Below are 21,431 nucleotides of genomic sequence, written 5' to 3'. Positions count from 1 at the left end.
AGTAAAGAAGAGAAGAAGAAGATGAATTTGATCTTGAACGCCATAATTAAGGTTCAACCTTTCGATGCAATTCAAAAGTCCCTTGTTGACTTTTCTGTCCATTTTAAACGTAGGAGAGTATCTAAATATAAAATTTAAATAATATGTTGTAGCATAAAGAGGTTGATGAAGTTACCCAACCCAGCTATGATCAATGATGTTCTATATATGCATGCACAAATTTTTTTTTTCATTCAAATTATCTCTAATGACCTCTTTTGCCTTATCTATGGCCTCGTACAGATAACCCATAACTGGTTTGTCTTCACTTTCAACCAATGAAAGTACCTTCACCAAATATATAGTTATTTTCAACAATTTCACGCATGAATCCCATAATTCACTTCTAAATACAATATCTATAATTTCTCTTGGCTTTCTTTTTTGTGCATGTGCAGTTCTATTCTTTACTAGACTTTTCATTGTTAAAAAAAATTATAGCAAGTCTAGTAAATGCACTATGAATCAACTCAACACCATTAGTGTACTTTCTCATTATGCTGAAAATTCATGCATGATTGTAAATAAATTTAGTAACTTCTTGACAACATTCAACTATGTGCTTTATCTCATCCATGTTACCGATATCCTCAAGCATGAGGTCTATGCAGTGGGAAGCACATGGGGTTCAAAATAATGACCCATAATTTTTTGCCAATTCTTTACCTACTGCCCTATAATTTGTTGCATTATCAATAATGAATTGGACAATATTTTGGGGTTGAACCTCTTCGACAACCTGATCAAATACCTTGAGTAATATATTTGCTGTTTTGGGCGTATCAGAAGGATCGATTGACTTAAAAAACATAGTTTCTTTGAGGTAATAGACAAATTTTTTTATCAAGGTCCTTGACTTTCTGTCTATCCACCCATCTACCATGATGCTACACCCAGTTTATCTCCTTGACTGCCTCATCTCATCTTAACATGCCTTCACTTTATTCACATTAGTATCTATTTTTTTTCTCTCAAAGCATAATATGAAGGCATTTTATATCCTGACCCAATATTGGTTATGACGTCTCCCATGACCTGAAAATGAAAAGAATTTGCCTCATTAAAAAGAATGTAGGTATTATAGAACCATCTCCTAACCACGATATTTGCCTGCTCGATTAAACATTGAGGAGTCTTAGCAGTACGAATGCCGGGTTGTGCCCCAAGGGCAGTCTTATGAGGAAAAAAGCTCATAATAGAGCCTCAAGCTCTATCTCCTCTCGAAGAACTCCTCTTTTCCTCCTGCTATTTTTTTTGTGCCCACGACACTACTATTACTAACACCAACCACATTTTTTTCCTTCGCTGCACAACTTCATGCTTATGCCCGATAGGGGCTGTAGGATCAGTAGTAAGTTCATCTTTGTCCTCTTAGGGCTGCACATACTCCATTTCTGCCTTATCTCTTTTTTTAATTTTTTTCTCTCAGACCAGTGCATAATTGCAAGCATTTTCATTTCACGACATCCGACAAATTCCTTGACATGCAGGAGGAAACATTGAGATGTGTCCCTACTAAATGATGCTTCATTCGAAAGATACCATCTGAAAAAATATTATGGCAATAGTTGCACACTATTTTCAATCGATTTTCATTTATTACTTGAGTCCTCCGTCGCCATGCCTGATCATTTGATATCTTCCCCCAAAAAAGCTTAATAAGAAGCAAAAAATATGATTTTTTTTACCTTAACCTACTTCCTTAAGTAAAAAAATGGTGAAAATGTATTGTTACTTGAGCAAACCACAAAACTCTCTTTCTTGTACACGGATCGGTCTCCAAATCATGCTCACGACTCCTAGGGTGCGTGGAAATGCCTGTAATAGCCTTTACACAAATGAGGTTGTCGACCTTCAAGAGGTTTTTAAAACCCAAAAAGAAAAAATTATGATTTGATCATTTTTAAAGTGCGTTGAAAGTGTATCATACTTACACCCTCTATCGTACGATACAAATATGAGTGTGTATCATATCATTATTTTTCATAGTAACGATATGTACCACATCATACGATACAATACGATACTTACAACATTGCTTTAAATTATAGTTACAAATATCAGAGATATTTTGAATTGGGATAACATTTGCCACCCTCGTGGGTAAGGAACCCTCTAGTTAGACCTCATAGGAAGTGGTTGTTTTGACCAAATCTGACCTCATGGATCTGTTCAACATGGTCAAAATAGTAGAAATCAACTCTTGAAACATAGTTTTTGGACATAAAAACATGCTTTTTTGAGGTTTTAAAATTTGGTACATTATAGGCCATTGATTTTTCAACCCTTATAAAATATGACATATATGTTAGAAAAACATGATCCAAAGGTCAGTTTAGGTTAAACTTGATATGCAGATCACATCTGGAGGGCCAGATGTGTAAAAAAAACAGAAAAAATATTACATTTTTTCACTAAGGGGTTCCTTACCTACGAGTGTAGCCAATATTATCCCTTTTGAATTTTTCTCTAGAAAAAGATGATTTATTAATCTCGAGAAAACACAATATATTCAATATACTGCCTAGGTTGAATATATCATGTTTTTGTCCTGATTTTCAAAAATCCTGGAAAATATACATACACAGTCAAACAACTTGTTTTGGTTTTCCACTTTTACCTCTCTCCCCCACCCATGTGATGTGGGGGAGACACTTTTTATCTGAGATAAAGGGTAGGTAGGCTCCTATGTTACATGGGTGCGGGTGCGGGGGTGCGGCACTTTAAAAAAACTTGGGTGCGGGGGTGCGGATTTATATATATATATATATTATAAATTTTAAGTTTTAACAATTAACAACATTAACACTAATGAAATAAAAAACAATTATCACAATATCATCAAATCAATTCATCATCATGGATGCAATAAATCAAATTAACAATCTACAATTCTATTCTACATCATAAAAACGAACACCACAATTATAAAAACCTCCTTGCCCTCCCTCTTTGTGCAGGGGAGGGGCTGAGCCCCCTCCCTGTCCTCCCTCTTTGTGTAGGGGAGGGGCCGAGCCCCCTCCCTGCACTCTCTGTTGGCAGGGGAGGGGCTGAGCCCCTCCCTGCACTCTCTGTGTGCAGGGGAGGGGCCGAGCTTCCTCCCTGTCCTCCCTCTTTGTGCAAGGGAGGGGTCGAGTCCCCTCCCTGCACTCTCTATTGCCAGGGGAGGGGCCGAGCCCCCTCTCTACACCCTCTTTGTACAGGGGAGGGGTCGAGCCCCCTCCCTGTGCCCTCTTTGTGTAGGGGAGGGGTCAAAGAGGAGAGCAGAGGGAGTCAGAGAGGAGAGGAAGAGAGAGCATACCTGAGGAAGAGAGGTCCGACGGAGCGGTCGTCGTCGTCGGCGGGGTCCGGCGGAGGTCGATCGGCATCGACTTCAGGAGGAGAGGTCGGGATGAGAGGAAGGGAGGATTAGGGCAAAAAAAATTTGCCCTAATCCTCCCCTCTGCAACATATTTCATCGGGTGATTTTTTTTTTAAATCTAAAAATTGAACACAAATGACCCTGGGTGCGTTGACCGCACCCAGGGTTGGATTGACTGCATTGGGTGCTGCATGCGCACCCGTGTCGCGTCGCGTCGATGCAGGTGCGGCACCCGGTTTGCCGAGTCCCTATGACATAGGTAGGCTCTCATTTTTATAACTTGTGGGAGGGCCTTCCTTCACACACTGATTGTTATGGGACTATTCACATATCAATAATGTTACACGTCATTCCCATGGCATACCTCTTTCACTTTTTCCTATCCCATCCAAGGTAATATATTTCTCTCTCTCAAATATCTTTTATTGGCCTATACTCTCTCTCTCTCTCAAATGTGTCATGTTTTTATTTTTTTAACTTACCGAAATTTTCTTGAGAACTTATTTTTTGAAAACATCCCAATAATCATTTTTATGACTGGTTTAAACTGATGCTCTGATCTTGGTTGAACCTAGATCAAGGTAAATGAGTCAACCACAGGCACAGCCTATACATGCTTGGATTTGGACCTTTAATCCAATCTTGAATGCTTTGGGTTAGACCTAGATCAATGTGGATTTTGTATTGCATGACAGGTTTGGATCTAGACCAAATATGGTCCTGGGATTTGAATTTGTTTGTGCCATACAAGATATCATTTTGGGATATTCCCCCCCCCCGCAAAAAAGATATGATTTTGGAAAAATGGTGGCTACTTTTGTTACTGCTGTAGTACCTGGTAGAAACCATTAGTTTTTGAACATGTTCTGGATGTTTTGTGGAACAAGCTCCACAGATTTGATTTGTGTGGTTTATTTAGGAAAAAACATGTTTGATTATCTGATTATGATGTTTAAGTCGGTTTTCTTAAGTTCATAAAAAAACAAGGGCCCTCAATGGACGATTAAAAGATCATGCTTATATATGAAAACAACTTGATCGGAAGAGTGATCATAATAAATAAAGCACATTGAACACATCTGTAGGGTTATATTAAGCTGGTAACACTGACATTATGCTTTTTTGCTATTACTGTATCAAACTATCAACAGTTGCATATATGTTCCCTATGAATTTAGACTTGTTTCAATCAACCCATAGTCACCAATACATTTTTGTGTTAACATTGACAATGTTCTTGCGAGAACTTAAAAGTGATTTTTCTCGAAACATCTCATATAATCTTTCAACTTCTAAAAAATGAAAAAATTAAAACTAAAAAAATTCAAGATAAAAATCTTAATGTTTTTTTTGAAAATATTGTGATAATATTATGGAATAAATACATGTTAAGTGTATTTTTTATTTATTATGATACTTTACTTTTTCTATTGTTGGAGAAAACCTTTAAAATGTGATAAATAAAAAATATCATTATAATTGGTGATTTTTTAACCATTTAAACTTTCAAATTTTGACCATTTACCTTTTTAATACATTATGACTGTTAAAGCCTTTTAGCGTGTGTAGAACATCTAGTATGATATCGTGCTTTTATGAACTTAGAGTTTTTGCTCATATAGAGAGTAAAGTCATCATTGCAGTAGTTGATCATATCCTCTTTTTTGGGTTTTGTCCTTTTCTGGACATTAATTATTCTATAAAGAGAGTCTATTGCATAAATGGATTGATCCCAAAAAACTTGTTTTAATTAATGAGTTAACAATGCCCAATTTGGATTTTGGAATTAGTACAGCAGTTAATTGAGCTTGTGGCCCAGCTTTGGAAGGGACATGCTGGATCTGGGATTCTGGACATTGACGATTGATCCTTGAAGGATAATTCTTATTTGGTCTCAGATCCTATTATTTTCTACAACAAATTTGTTTATCTTGTTTCTTAGTATACCTGGCACTGTTTGCTCTTGGACACATGTTTTTTCTCCAATGTAGGTTATGCTTCCCTTCCAAAAGAAAAGTGGTCAGATATTCATCTTTTCCATTAGAAGTGTCAAAAATGGAAAGTATATCTTACTTTTCCTTACCAATTGAGAGTTTGATTGCATTATAATTTGTTCATCTACGTTGTGTTTTTTTATCTCCAATAGTATTTTGTTTGAACTGTGCAGTGTTTTTTCTGTTCTATTGGATTGTCTGATTACCAAATTGCAATAATGAATATCTTTCTTGTGTTTTACTATTTTTACAATAGTTGAAAGCAAAGTATGTGTAAAAACAATGGTCCTTTCTCTATATTTGAAGCTTATCATTCAATGGCACTTTCCCCCCTTGTTTTCATTGTATTTTTGCAGATATGTACCTTCTTTTGTGCCAGTTGGTTTGGCTGATTCACTCAGTAAAGGAAAAGAATCAGAGAAGGTCTGTCGTTGTGTTGAATGTTTGACATTTTCTCTCTCAGCAGCTTTCCATTATTCTTGTGATTCAGCAATCAGTTTTTTCATTTAGTCATGTCTGACCTATGCATGTATCGTCCCTTGGATGGAAATATCTTAGTAATTTGTGTAAGGGCACATAAGAAAATCAATTCACTGCTGTGATGAACCTTTTTTTTTTTTAAATTAGATAACCCTGCAAAGGCATTTCTTTTTTTCCAGTTTAAATTTTAATCTATATAATATGGATACTTCTAACAGGCTCCCCTTACCCACGCTATGTCATATCGCCCTTGGTGCTAGTACTGGGTACTCTTGGGTAAAGGTCAGCTTGGTTTTGGGCCCAGTCCCACCTTCCAGCCGATTTGTGATCAAGTGTCCAATGCTAATTGTTGATTACTGATTGTTAGTTAATCATATATCTTTGCTGGCAGTTTATAACCTCATGAATAGAAGTTTTTGTTATTATAGCATAATTGTGCAATTTTTTAATCCATATAAATTTGCGTGTACTTATGTATATGTAAAATATTATAGCCATACCCTTGTACATGTGGTGTACCTCATACCTGCACCTGTACCTAGATGACATGGTTTCATTTTTAACAAGGCTGTGAACAAATCCACTTGCATATGCAAATGATGTCATTCTGTAAATCTTTTGATATTTGGACCACACAAATGATTATCTAATTTAATTACTGTGGTTTTAATAAAGTACACAAATGATCATCTTATTGTAGATTTAACCTTTTGTTTTTCTTTTGATGAGATTTTCTTTTGTTAGTTACTAGGTATTTTGTATCGATGATAATTTAACATGTTTTTTTAGCTGACAAGAAAGGTGTTCTACTTCTGCATCGAACGTTGAGTTTGTTTGATTTTGTGTGCCATACACATCCAATGACAAACAAGGCTTGAAACACAACTCACTTAAATGGTGTTACTTGATCTTTGTTTTTTACTAGGTCCCCCCCTTGCTCTAATATGTTAATTTCTTTGTCCTTTTTTAACAGTCCAGACATCCTCCTTTACATGCCTCTAACTGTCTGCATTATTTCCTTGTCGTTTTTTTCTTAGTGGTTTGTACTCTTAGTTTCTGACTATTTAGGTCTTTGGATTTTCTTTATCCATTGAATGAATAACCATTTTTCATACTACATATCAAGGGCTTGTTTCTGCCATTTGACTCGTGGTTTTCTCAAACATATTATCTTGCTTTGTAGAAGAGCTTATAGACGTCAATATCTATACTGCTACTTAAAGACTGATGATGGGCAGTTCTTAGCAAAATTGTAACTGTGTTACACCTTTTTTTTAATGACCTGAGGTGTGTTGCGGGTGTAGATGTCTTTTTTAAATTTGTTAAAAAAAATTCATGCTGAGAAAAAATGGCCGTCAAGCACATCTCTTTCATTAATTGAAAACAGCCAACTTGATACCATTTTGATACTTTCTAACCTGACCACATGTAAAGGTGATTCCTTGCTTCTTTAATTGTAGTGGCTCTACAAGTTCTATTTTTGTTAATATATATATACCAAACTACCCAAAAGGGGTATTTCGGTCTTTTCACTGTAATAGGCATCAACCCATTAGGGGCTGACCACCTTTTTATTTCTTTTATTTCTGTACTTTTTAGCTTTTTTGTATTGATGGGGCAGCTCCAACTAGCTGTTGGAGCTGCTCCTAACGGTCACAGATCAGCTCAACAGCTAATTTGAGCTGCTCCCTTGTGGTCCCTTGTATTATAAATAGGCCTTCAAGGCCTTTGTATTCTTTACTCTCAAGAGAGCTTTTTCTAATGCAATAACAAGAATATTTTGACCCTTGTGAGGGTGGTGTGGCTTATTCAATCAAGTGTTATTCTTGATTGAAGTGTGTTCTTGCAAGTCCATAAGTGACGCCTTTTGGATTTATTCCATTTCATTACAATTTTAACCATAACATTCTTCATATTCTCATAAGCATTGAAGTTGCATCATGGAGTTCTTAAGGTCTTTAGACATAGGGTTTTCCTTCGTAATTTTAAGTTCCATCTCATCTTGTCCACTTATTTAGTTCTATTTCATTTGCAAGCAATATACACCACTGGGAATCATCTATGATATGTTGTCACTGGGTTGGACAGTCTTACACGTGACTGGCTTGGCTCGGTGGATAGTCAGGGCCTAGGGCTTTTTCTTTCTTTTTGGTTAGGGGTGCATTGGACAGGATGAGAACTGAGCCTCAACCTGTCTGGCTAATTATCTCGTCATGTCTGGCCAGTATGTTGAGCTAGTGGCCAGTGACAGTAACCCAGTATGGATTCAGAAAATTCAATGAAGAATGATCTTTGTCCCTTTATTACTTGTATATGTTGATAAAAAGGTCGTTACATGTTTGCAATTCCTTTTTGGCCTTATTGAGAGAGTTCTAAAAGTTTATATAAGCTTACTTTCACTGCATCTTTTTTATGTCGGATAAGCTTTTTCTTGTGAGTATAATCTGACTTATTTTTAAAATTTTGTTGAACTTTTAAACTACGGTCTTCTCTGGATTCATGTTGTTTCTGTGTTTTAAATTGATTGATTATGTTTTTCTTATTTTGTTATGTTATTGTGAATGACATGTAGTGCTTGTAGTTGTCTCAACTCAATCAATCATGGAATTGAATCTAGATCTTTTTTTTTTATAGTTTCTTATAGATGTATCTTTCTCTTCAGAAGGAGGAGAAACCAAGGGAGAAGGAGAAAGGAAAATTGCGGAACATAGATAATTTTATGGAAGAGTTGAAAATGGAGCAAGAGATGAGAGAGAAACGTAATCAAGAACGTGAACAATGGCGTGAAGGACGTCAAAATGACAGCTCTGCTGTAAGTAGCTATATTACCTCATATTACTCGTCAGTATAATTCTAGTGTCACATGTAGAGATTCATATTGCCGGATTTGAGCTGATACTGTGCTGTTCAAAGCTTGGATTTTTGCCATGAGCTGTATTTAGGCTTGGATTGAGCTCAACCTGAGCTTGAACAGCATTGTTCAGGCTCAGTTTGAGTCAAGCTCGAGCTGCAATATTTTAGTTAAAACAATATATGTTCTAAAGCATTTTGAAATGAAAAGAGGGGGTGTAATTCAAACCCCCCACCTCTCTTGGCTGAAGCTCAAGCTTGGCTGTTATAAGTTATAACCATAGTGACAAACGTTTTTATCGGCAATTTCTCATTTTCAAAAACTCACGAGAAATCAAAAAATTTCATAAATCTCGTATTTTTTTCGGCAAAATCTCGGCAATAATAAAATTAATTAAAAAATGTAAAAATATTTTTTATAAGAAAATATTAATAAAACTTTTTTAAAATAAAAATACATGATTTTTTCGCGATAAATAGCTGTTTAAAACGTAAATATCGCGTTTAAATAACGGTATTTATGTTTTTTCCACAAATCTCGCGATATTTTGAAATTCTTGCGAGAAATTGCCGTTTTAACATGCAATTTCTCGGGTTTTTATCACGAGATTTTCATAAATCTTGCGATATTTTCATAAATCTTGCGATATTTTCACAAATCTCGCGATATTTGTCACTATGGTTATAACTAAGCAAGCCTCAGTTGAGCTTGACCTATTCATTAAACAAACTGAGCTTAACCAAGTATTGCCAAGCTCAACCGAGCTTTTCATGAACAGCTCGGCTCATTAGGTAGCCCTAGTTACACATGCTGTATATATATATATATTATCATATGTTTCCTTCCTGTGTCCTAGTTGCCATTTATAATGGCTTTATTCCCTATTAGATTAAACGGGGATTGGTTTATTTTGTTTTTATTCATGAATCATAAGAGATCATATTTGATGGCTGTATCTATTCAGGTTTTTGTTTGCATAAGAAACCATTTTTAGAAATGCAGTTTTTGTCATTATATATATATATATATATATATTGTGCGTGTGCATAGTTTAGTATCTATGTCACATGGGTGCGGGTGCGGGGATGCGACACTTCCAAAAAACCTGGGTGCGGGGGTGCGACAGGGGCAAAAATATAAAAAAAATTATATATATATAATTTTGAAGTTTTAACAGTTTAACATTTAACAGTTAACATTGTCATAATATCATTCATCATGCATGCAAAATATCAACCTAAATATCAAATTATCAATCAAATAAGTAAAGCAATTACATAAATCGACCTAAATATCAATCAAGTAAGTAAAGCATAAAAGAACTAAATTACATACCAAAGTATATCCTGATGAAGTAATGAATGTTAATAATTTTCTTCTTCATCATCAAATGCATCATTAGAAAGAATACTGGGCTCAGCTAAATCCATGTTTGTTATGTTGAAATCATGTTCTCCCTCGAAGTCACACTCTTCTGGGTTTACATCCCAAAATTTGGATGTTCCTTGTCTGCGTTACAAACCCAATTTGAAAATGCTAAATACAATACAAGTATATTTAAATGAAAACTAAGAAATAATAAAATAACTAAGAGAGCAAATTAGTACCTGTATTCATCATTGCTTCACGAAAGTAATCGAAGATTTGAATGAACATATACTAAATCATCTGCATGCTTGCTGGTGAGTTTATTTCTCTTCATGTTGTGGATTTGAGAATATGTGCTCCAATTTCTTTCACAACAAGATGAACTAGCAGACTGTGATAGCAATATTAATGCAAGACGTTGGAGAAGAGGTATTTCTTATCCAAATGTTGACCACCATGTGATATGATCTATATTATCTTCTTCTCTCACGAATAATGCCGGTCCATATAATCTCGAAGATGAAAATTTTCCAAACTCTTGTGTGACTTGATGTAGAAGATATGCTTCTGAAAAAAGTCTTGTCATACACATATTTCTATGTTTTGATAGTTCTGGGTCTAAATTTGGAGGGACACAACCAATACCACTAGCCTGCTACTTATTTGCACAATATTTTGGATTAAGAGAATGTGCGATGCAATGCAAATGAGTGTTGCTCTTATCCCATCTTCTGATTAAAATTGAATGAATATAATTAAAAAAATCTGAATCATCCAATGCAGGATTTTTTTCTTCATGCTTGAAAACTATAGCTTGTATTTTTTCAATCATATTATCCCACATTTCATAAACTCTGAAGCATGGGCTCATCCTTATCAACTTCTCTTAACATTTCCCAAATAGGTTGCGTAAATTGAAGGAAGTATACCACTCTGTCTCAAAACTCATCATCAAGAATGAATTTTTTAATTTCTTGAGCCTTGATATCATCATCAACACGATAGAATGTCCAATTTTCTCAGTCACCATGTTAATCAAAGCATTCTTCACTCTTTTAATCCTCTTTATCATCACAATGATGGACGCAAAACGTATTTCAGCGACCTTCAACAATTTCAAATCAGAATGACTATTAAATATAGCATTAGCATGATGGTGGTTAACAACAAAATTCCTAATACTTTTGACATTGCTTTCTAAATCTTCAATCCATGAACATAAAACATATGCTTGTAAATTTTCTTCTTCTTTGGGGTTGCAGATGCTCTTTAGGGCTAGATTTAAGCTGTGTGCTACACAAGGAGTTCAAAAAATATGAGGGTACTTACTCTCCAAACTCAACGCTGCACTTTTACAAACTGGAGCATTGTCTGTAATGATTTGTATCACTTTCTGATCACCCACTTCTTTTATCACTTCTATAAACAATCCCTTCAAATACTCTGCATTTTTATATTTTCCAGATGCATCAATTGCTTTCAAGAATATTGGGCCACTAAGCGAACAAACAATGAAATTGATTAATGGACGCCTTTGAATATCTGTTCATCCATCAGACACAATAGAAACTCCATTTTGCTCCCATGAATATTTTTTAATCTTTAGCAACCTCTCCACATTTGACCTCTCTTTTGCAAGAAGTGTGGTTCGTATTTTTTCTGAACTTGGAGGCACATAACCACTCAAATTACAATTTGCCAAAGATGTTACTAAATCCTTCCAATAAGGATTTCTAGCCGCATTAAATGAGTGAACCAAAATAAAAATACCTCTCAACTTTTCTATCAAATTCTTCTCTTCCATATGTATTGAATGCTACTTGTATCATTCCTCTACCTCCTACATTGACTTTTTTTTTAATCATCTTCTTGGTGGCTTGCAAATGACACACTAACTGCAGAAGAATCGGCCATTGCCTTTCTCTTCTCATATTCTTCTTGTATTTTCTTGTATTGTCTTCGCATTGCCTCATGAACTTTTCTGTAAGCTGAAATGCCATGTCCTGGTATCTTCAATAAATGAGCCTTCACTCTTGTGTAAGACCCAACAAAATCTCTTTCGCAGAGCTTGCATCGAAATCTCTTGTTTCCACCACCTCCTTCTCCAGTTTTTGCAAGTTTATCTACATGTACCCATAGTGGCCCCACATCATCAATCCCACTGTAACTATCTGCAAAACTAGCAGCAAAACTCACATGTTGGGATGAGGATGACGCAAGTCCTTTCCCTTTATCCGTCATTTTTATCCTAAAAACACACAAAAAAATACATTAAAATTTTCAAATCAATTATACTTGACCCCCTCCCCCTGTCGAAAACACAGGGAGAAGGGGGGGCTCAGCCCCTCCCCTGTCGAAAACAGAGGGAGCAGGGGGGGCTCAGCCCCTCCCCTGCCGACCCAACAAGAGAGCGAGAGGGGGGGCTCGACGCCTCCCTTGAAATCAAAGGGAGTAGGGTGGGGGGCTCGGACCCTCCCCTGTCAAAAACAGGGAGGGGTTCAGCCCCTTCCCTACCAAAAATAGAGGGGGCAGGGGGTGCTCAGCCCCTCTCCTGCCGACCCAACAAGAGAGCGAGAGGGGGGGCTCGGCCCCTCCCCTGAAATCAAAGGGAGTAGGGTGGGGGGCTCGGCCCCTCCCCTGCCAAAAACAGGGAGGGGCTCCGCCCCTTCCCTACCGAAAACAGAGGGAGCAGGGTGTGAAGAATCCTTGCAAACAATCAAGTTTTCAAATAACTTGATACTTCAAATACTCAATACACAAAATAATGCACAGTGTTTATAAGCTTTACACCACAAAAGAAGTGCAATAAATGCACAGTGTTTATAAGCTTTACACCAAAGAAAGTGCAATAAATGCACAATGTTTATAAGCTAAAGGAGACAACTCCTTACTCTAATACTTGCATATAATGGGCTCACATAACCCTTATTTATAAGCAAACTTAAGAGACATTGGGCTATTCCCAACAACTCTTATTAGAGACGTTGGGAATCAGCCCAACGTCTATATTTTTAAAACTGTGTACACAGTCAATGGCTGACTGTTGTACACTGTACACAGTCAGCCACTGACTGTGTACAAAAACATTATATAAAAAAAACAAAAATAAGAAATGAAAAAAAATTACAAAAATAAAAAAATAAAAAGGAGGAATTACAATCATATTAAAAAACATGAATATGCGTAAAATGTAGAAATGACTAAAATACCCCTACAACCAATACAATAAAGAAATATATATTTTATATATACAAGTAGATGAATACATATACATATATGAAATATATATATGTATATGTATCTTCTTTTATATATAAAAAATATATATAGAAAATACATTTTCTTATAAATTACAATTTAACACCCCCCCTCAAACTTAGGGAAAGATGACCGAAAGTTTGCCAAGGAGGAAATTGAACCGCGGAGCACACAAAGCTTTGGTGAAGAAATCTGCCAACTGATATTCTGAAGTTACATATGAAAGATCTATAACTCCTTTCAGATACGCTTCCCGAACATAGTGACAGTCCATCTCAATGTGTTTAGTTCGCTCATGAAAAGTATGATTTTTGGCAATGTATATTGCACTCTTGTTATCACAGCATAGCTTGGTGGGCCCTTCTATTGAGATTCCCATGTCTTCTAATAGCTGATGAATCCATACAATTTTCATGGTAGTAGTCGCCATGGCACGATATTCAACTTCTGTTGAGGATAGAGACACTTTTTGCTGCTTCTTACATCTCCATGAAATCAACGAGTCTCCTAAAATCACACAAAAACCAGTGGTGGAGTGACGGTTATTTGGGTCACCTCCCCAGTCAGAGTCAGTATAAGCAATTAATTTTAATTCAGAAGAAGAGGATAAGAATACTCTATTGTTTAGTGTGCCTTTTATGTATCTCACAATCCGCAAGATGGCACTCATGTGAACTGATGTTAGTGCATGTTGGTGCATGTTAGAACTGACTTGCAGTATGAACTGCATGAGAGATATATGGTCTAGTAATACTCAGATACATCAAAGATCTCACAAGCTGTCTGTAGGGGGTGGGATTGGAGAGAGGAATACCATAATCAATCTTCATTTTGGCTCCTACTATAGCAGGAGTTTCACAAACCTTATCATCTGTAATACCTGACCGGTCAATAATCTCAGAGGCAAACTTAGTTTGAGATAAAAAATACCCTCTATAAGAGTAAGCTACTTAAATACCCCAAAAATAAGTTAGAAATCCCAAATCAGACATTTCAAGCCTATCCTTCAAAATTGATTTTATGCTTTTAACCTCTTTAGAATCACTTCCGGTTATAAGTATATCATCCACATATAAGAGCAGAATGACAATCCCTGCATTGGTTTTTCTAACAAATAAGGCAGTGTCAGTGAAACAGAAAGAAAAACCATTTTTTAACATTACGAAGTTAAATCTATCATACCAAGCCTTAGGGGTTTGTTTTAAACCATAAAGTGCTTTTCGAAGACGAAGCACTTTCCCTTTGGGAGTCTCCATTCCTGGTGGAGCATCCATATATACCTCTTCATTCAGATCACCATTTAAGATGGTGTTTTTTGTAATGAAATGGTGGTCTTCAACAAATGCACAAATAACTCACAAACAAGTGTCTATTGGAGACACTACAAGCATGACCCTTGAAAGGGTATAAAAGGAAGAACATTTGAAAAATAAATAATACTTTATTCATGAACAAAATGCTTAAGAAGCATGGTTGTTTACATTGAAGGGGTTCACCCCTATATATATACAAAAAAGTGGAAGAGAGAGGAGAGCTCATTTTGAGCTCTCCAAAAGAGACGTTGGATTCCAACGTCTCTTAATATAGCTGTTGGACTACAATCCAACAACATTTATTATTATAGTTGTTGGACTATAGTCCAACAACATTTATTATAGTTGTTGACTACAGTCCAACAGCTATTTGCACAGTCAAGTTCCAACATGAACTTGACTGGATCAAATATCTAGTTTCTATTGAACTAGATGCTAAAAAAAAAAATAGAAAAAGAAAATAATAAAAGAAAATATAATAATATTAAATTATATATATATATATATATATTACAGTTTACATTTTAACACTCCCCCTCAAACTTACGGTACAATGAGCGAAAGTTTGTGTAAGAGGAAGTGAAATCTGGGAGCAGCGAGATGCTTGGTGAAGAAGTCTGCTAATTGATATTCTGATGTAACATATGGCAGATCAATGGTTCCATGTAAGTATTCCTCTCTGACATAGTGACAGTCCATCTCAATGTGTTTAGTGCGCTCATGGAATGTCCGGTTGCTTGCAATGTAGATCGCGCTTTTGTTGTCACAGCACATCTTTGAAGCTTGCGTTGCTTTAGCTCCCATATCCGCTAGCAATCGTCTGAGCCAAACAACCTCCATAGTGGTGGTTGCCATGGCTCTGTATTCAGCTTCGGTGGAGGAAAGAGAGACTTTCTGCTGCTTCTTGCACCTCCACGAAATTAAGGTTTCACCTAGGAACACACAAAAACCAGTAGTTGAGTGTCTATTATTGGGATCACCTCCCCAGTCAGCATCAGTATATGCAATTAAATTTAATGAAGATGAAGCAAACAAGAAGAGTCCTCGTGAAAGAGAGGATTTTAAGTATCTAATAATACGCAAAATCGCTCCCATGTGCACGGAGGTGGGAGCATGCTGAAACTGACTGACTGTATGAACCGCATGAGTTATATCTGGCCTAGTAATGGAAAGATAAGAAAGAGCTCCAACAAGCTGTCTATAAGGAGTAGGATCATCAAGAAGTTCTCCATCATCAATTTTCATTTTAACATTGACAACTTCTGGAGTGTCTACTTTCTTATCATCTGTAATTCCAGACCTGGAAACGATATCAAGAGCAAATTTAGATTGAGATATCAAATACCCCCGAGGGGAATAAGCAACTTCAATGCCTAAAAAATATCTTAATAAACCTAAGTCAGTCATTTCAAAGTGAGTTTTAAGAAGAGATTTGATATTTGCAGCTCCCTGTTTGTCGCCTCCGGTGATGATCATATCGTCCACATAGAGAAGAAGAATAATGATACCTGCATCAGATTTCTTAACAAACAAAGCAGTGTCAGATAAACAAGGTTGAAAACCAATATCAAGCATAACATGACTAAATCGGTCATACCAGGCTTTTGGAGCCTGTTTAAGACCATAAAGAGCTTTTTCTAGACGAAGAGCTTTACCCTTAGGGATACTAATACCAGGTGGGGCTTCCATGTATACTTCTTCAACGAGATTCCCATTCAGGAAAGCATTTTTGACATCTAATTGAAAGATAGGCCATGTTCTAATGGAGGCCAAGGCTATTAAAGTTCTAACAGTGGTCATACGGGCCACATGAGCAAATGTTTCTTCATAATCGATGCCATACTCTTGGGCATATCCTTTTGCTACTAAACGGGCCTTATATCTTTCCAGGGTCCCATCACTTTTGGTTTTGACTTTGTATACCCACCTATAACCTATAGGTTTCTTACCCGGAGGAATATCTTGTATCGTCCAAGTATTGGCCTTTTCTAGTGCATCCAATTCTATTTTCGTGGCTTCTATCCATTCTATATGATTTTTTGCTTGAGAATAGGATGATGGTTCAACATATGATTGTATTAATGTAATGACGGCCCTATACGTGGGTGAAAAAGATTCATAAGACACAAATTTTTCTGGAGGTTTAGAGATTCTAGACGTTCTTCTAGGTGAGACTTCAGAGTATTTTTGTAATGCACGAAAGATTTTGCGCTCTACGTCTTGAATATTGTAGACTAACATCCCTATGGATTTGCTCTTCATTATCATCATTTTCAACAACAATAGGACTTTGATCATTGTCAAGGTCACATCCAACATCACATTCATTGGATTTTGAAGTTGGATCAATTAAAAACGAGTACTCAGTGACATCCTTGGATTTTTCAAATTCAAAAAAGCTTTCTTTTTCCAAAAAAGATACATTTCTTGACATATAATTTGTCATTTTGAAAATCGAAACACCTGTAGCCTTTTTTATTATCAGCATAGCCTAAAAAGGCACATGAGATTGCACGAGGAGAGTGTTTGTCATTTCTGTTGGTGAAAACAAAACATTTGCATCCAAAGACTCTTAATCTAGAATAATCTGGAGTTAAATTAATAAGCTTTTCTATTGGAGTTGTATTCTTTAATGAGGAAGATGGCATCCTATTAATGAGGTAGGTGGCAGTTAGGACCGCTTCAGCCCAAAAACTTTTTGGAACTTGATTTGCAATTAGCAATGTCCTATAGTTTCCTTAATGTGTCGATGTTTGCGTTCGGCTAGGCCATTCTGTTGTGGAGTGTGTGGACATGATCTTTGATGTGTAATACCATGTAAATTGAGATAATCTTTGAATTTGTTGGACATAAATTCTCCCCCTGAATCCATGCGAAAAACAGAAATATCATTTTTAAACTTATTTTTAAGCATTTTATGAAATATTTGGAAGTTAACAAAGACATCAGATTTATGTTTAAGAAAATAAATCCAAGTATGTCTAGAAAAGTCATCAACAAAAATGACATAATATGTATAAACACCTTTGGAAATAACTGGTGCGGGCCCCAAACATCCAAATGTATTAACTCAAGTGGTCGTGAGGAAACAAAAGTTCTACTAAGAAATGATAACCTTTTCATTTTGCTAAGAATGCAGTATTTACAAGAAAAATTTTCAGAATTACAAAAAATTTCCAAACTTTTAAAATATTGAATTTTAGACATATGAGGATGGCCAAGCCTTTTGTGACATTTTTAACATCCATTTGATAGATGTTCTATTTGTTGATAAAGGCAACGGTAATGAGACATCGGACATTGACCATTCGGGCCACAGGGGCAAAAGTTTCTTCATAGTCAATCCCATATTCTTGACTATATCCCTTTGCAACTAATCGAACCTTATATCTCTCAAGAGATCCATCGCTCTTAGTTTTTACCTTAAATACTCATCTACACCCTATTGCTTTCTTACCCTTAGGAAGATCTTGGAACTCCCAAGTCTTTGCCCTGTTGAGAGCTGAAAGCTCACATTCCATTGCTTTCAGCCATTCATCATTCATTTTGGCATCTTCGAAGTTTTTGGGTTCTTCGAAGTTTTTGGGTTCTATATAGGAATGAATGGCGCTAAGGCATACTCTATGTTTAGGAGTGAACGAATCATATGAAATAAACCTATAAGGCATCTTTCTACTTCTCTCAGTTCTTCGTAGGTTTTCATCATTTATTGAATTGGACCCACTAGGTTCACTGTATTTTTCAATTGCACTCCTAAAACTATTTTTATCTCTATGGGTATATGTTATAGGATCTCTCAATGCTCCTTCACTTCTATGTTGGGAGATAGGTGGATGGGAAGAGCCATCTTCTTTATCATTGACATCATTATAAATGAAATCGTCATCACTATCATCATCATGTGCTAACATTTCAAATAAAAAGGAGTAATCCATGTTTTCTTCAAAGGGTTCACTCCTTTCAAAACCATTAACATTTTCCAGAAAACTCACATTTCTGGAAACATACAGCTTGTCATTCCCAATATCATAACAACGAAACCCTTTTTGGGTTTCAGAATATCCAAGAAAAGCACAGGCAATGGCTTTTGGCGAAGGCTTGTCATTCTTGTCAGTAAGAACGAAACATTTGCAACCAAAAATTCTCAACCGACTATAGTCGGGTTCTTTGGTATACAATTTTTCAAAAGGCGAGATATTGTTCAAGTTTTTAGAAGGTAGCCGATTTATCAGATAAACAGATGCTAAAGCCGCTTCAGCCCAAAAACGTTTTGGGCTGTTTTGAGAAACAAGTAATGTTCGAGTTGTCTCTATTATATGTCTATGCTTTCTTTCAGCTAATCCATTTTGTTGAGGGGTTTTCGGACAAGATCTTTGGTGAAGAATACCATGACTTTCAAGATAATTTTTGAATTCACTTGAAAGGTATTCTCCACCAGAGTTAGTTCTAAAAATTTTTAGATTCTCATTAAATTGATTTTTAATCATCATATGATAGGTTTTAAAAATTGAGAAAACTTCATATTTGTGTTTAAGAAAATAAATCCAACAATATGTCGTGTAGTCGTCAACAAAAATGATATAATATGCAAAGCCTCCTTTTGATAGGACGGGTGCCGGTCCCCATACATCCGAATGGATAATTTCAAAAGGTCTTGTTGTAAACATAGATCTTTCACAAAAGGCAATTTTTTCATTTCCCCAAGAATACAGTCATTACAAGTTAAATCACTTTTACATAGACTTTTAACAAAAGGTAAATGAGAAATTTTTATAATACTTGGATGTCCAAGTCTCGTGTGCCACACATTAATATCCTTTTGTTGGACAACATTACAAAACGGGTTCTTTGGAATTTGAAGGGAATCAACATAATATAGATCGCCCTTCCTAGAGCCTTCCCCAATCAATCTCCCGGACCGACGATCCTGTATCCAACATTTGTTAGATGAAAACTTTATATCATACTCATGATCCGAGAGTTGAGAAACAAAAAACAAATTTAAGTTTAATTTGGGTATAAATCTAATTTTTGGAATAAAGAGTTTTTCAAAATTTCCTATTTCTTTTACTTCAAGAGATGTTCCATCCGCAGTTGAAACAAAAGATGGAGAGGGATTTTTTGAGTATTCGAAAAAAGAACTAAAACTTGGGGTCATGTGAAAAGAAGCACCCGAATCTAAAAGCCAAGAGGTCTTACCGGGAGGAGAAGAGGTTGACATGGCGGCTCCGGAAATAGCCCCTTTTAAAAGAGGTTGAAGTGTATCCACGATTTGTTGCAATGAAAGAGCTCCATTTGAAGATGACGAGCACTCTTCTTTTTGAGGTTGGGATGTAGTAGCCATGTCAAGTAATTTTTTCTACTTTGGGCAAATAGGCTTGATATGCCCCGGTTTCCTACAAAAATGACATAAAAGCTTGCTATAATCCTTCTTCCTTCCTTGACCACTTGAGTTTTGATTCTTGAAGTGAGGAGGCTTGTAGGTCCTTAAGTTGCTTTGAGACATCATTAACTCCTTCATTTTCTTCATTATAGGAAGATGTAGCTAGAACACTTGGGTTGTTCTTGCTTATACCCATACGAGTTTCTTCCCCACTTAGTTTAGTAATTACATCTTCAAGAGAAGGGGAAGTGAAGGCGGATAAAAGAGAAAATCAGATTTGTTCGAATTAAGGCCTAAGCCCATTCAAAAAATTAAAAAATCTATCTTCTTCTAATTGTTTATAACGAAGCTCTATGGCTTCTCCACTCCACTTGGGTTCAAGCATAGCAAACTCATCCCAAATAGAAGAGAGTTTGGCCAAATACTCCCTTATAGTCATCTCTCCTTGACGAAGAGTCAGAGCTCTCTTTTGGAGGTAATATTTATGAGACAGGTCCTTAGAGGTGTACATCTTCTCAAGGTACTCCCACGCTTGAGAAGCCTTTTTAAACTTGATAATATTGGCGTTAATTCTTGTTTCTACGGATGAGAAAATCTATGAGAGAATTTTAAAATTCCTCATCTCCCATTCTTCATGCTTTTTGGGTTAGTCTTAAAGAGCCTTGGCTCTTTCTTCGCCTTCAAGGATTTTTATTTTGCCTTTCTTCATCAAGGTTATCTTTGGCTCCGGTTCGGGAATCGAGCCTTGAACATAACCCCAAAGCCCTTTTCCTTTAATATGAGCCTCCATGTTTCCGGCCCAGACGTGATAGTTGGACCCATTGAGTTTGAAGCCGAGAGAAAAATGAGAGTCTTTTTCACCCATTAGAGAGGAGAGATGATAAAAAAAATACGTACCACAAAGGATTTTTAGACCTTTCTTGATAGAAGAGTCTTCTAAAATATTGGATGAACAAGTGAATCCACTTCAATCACCAAAAAAATTGAGGGCACACTTTTCGAGGCACCGAAAAACTGAGAATCCACACGATCCTTTTTTTTTCTCCAACCTTGCTCTGATACCATGTGAAGAATCCTTGCAAACAATCAAGTTTTCAAATAACTTGATACTTCAAATACTCAATACACAAAATAAATGCACAGTGTTTATAAGCTTTACACCACAAAAGAAGTGCAATAAATGCACAGTGTTTATAAACTTTACACCAAAGAAACTGCAATAAATGCACAATGTTTATAAACACTAAAGGAGACAACTCCTTACTCTAATACTTGCATACAATGGGCTCACATAGCCCTTATTTATAAGCAAACTTAAGAGACGCTGGGCTATTCCCAACAACTCTTATTAGAGACGTTGGGAATCAGCCAACGTCTATATTTT

At 36.2% G+C, this 21,431-nt stretch overlaps 1 protein-coding gene across 1 annotated transcript in view; it reads left to right on the top strand.

Moving 5' to 3' along the window:
* Positions 1 to 21,431, top strand: part of LOC149838353 (protein RRC1-like) — a 71,985-nt gene that overhangs the window by 17,859 nt on the left and 32,695 nt on the right. Inside the window, exons 5-6 of the mRNA XM_090006540.1 lie at positions 5,751 to 5,817; positions 8,537 to 8,686. Of these exons, the coding sequence (XP_089862666.1) occupies positions 5,751 to 5,817; positions 8,537 to 8,686 (217 nt within the window). The remainder of the gene's footprint in view (positions 1 to 5,750; positions 5,818 to 8,536; positions 8,687 to 21,431) is intronic.

The sequence above is a fragment of the Nuphar pumila genome, chromosome 5 (assembly GCF_984573655.1).
Source record: "Nuphar pumila chromosome 5, dmNupPumi1.hap1.1, whole genome shotgun sequence".
In the NCBI taxonomy this organism is placed as follows: domain Eukaryota; kingdom Viridiplantae; phylum Streptophyta; class Magnoliopsida; order Nymphaeales; family Nymphaeaceae; genus Nuphar; species Nuphar pumila.
This window is presented reverse-complemented; position numbering and strand designations above follow the sequence as displayed.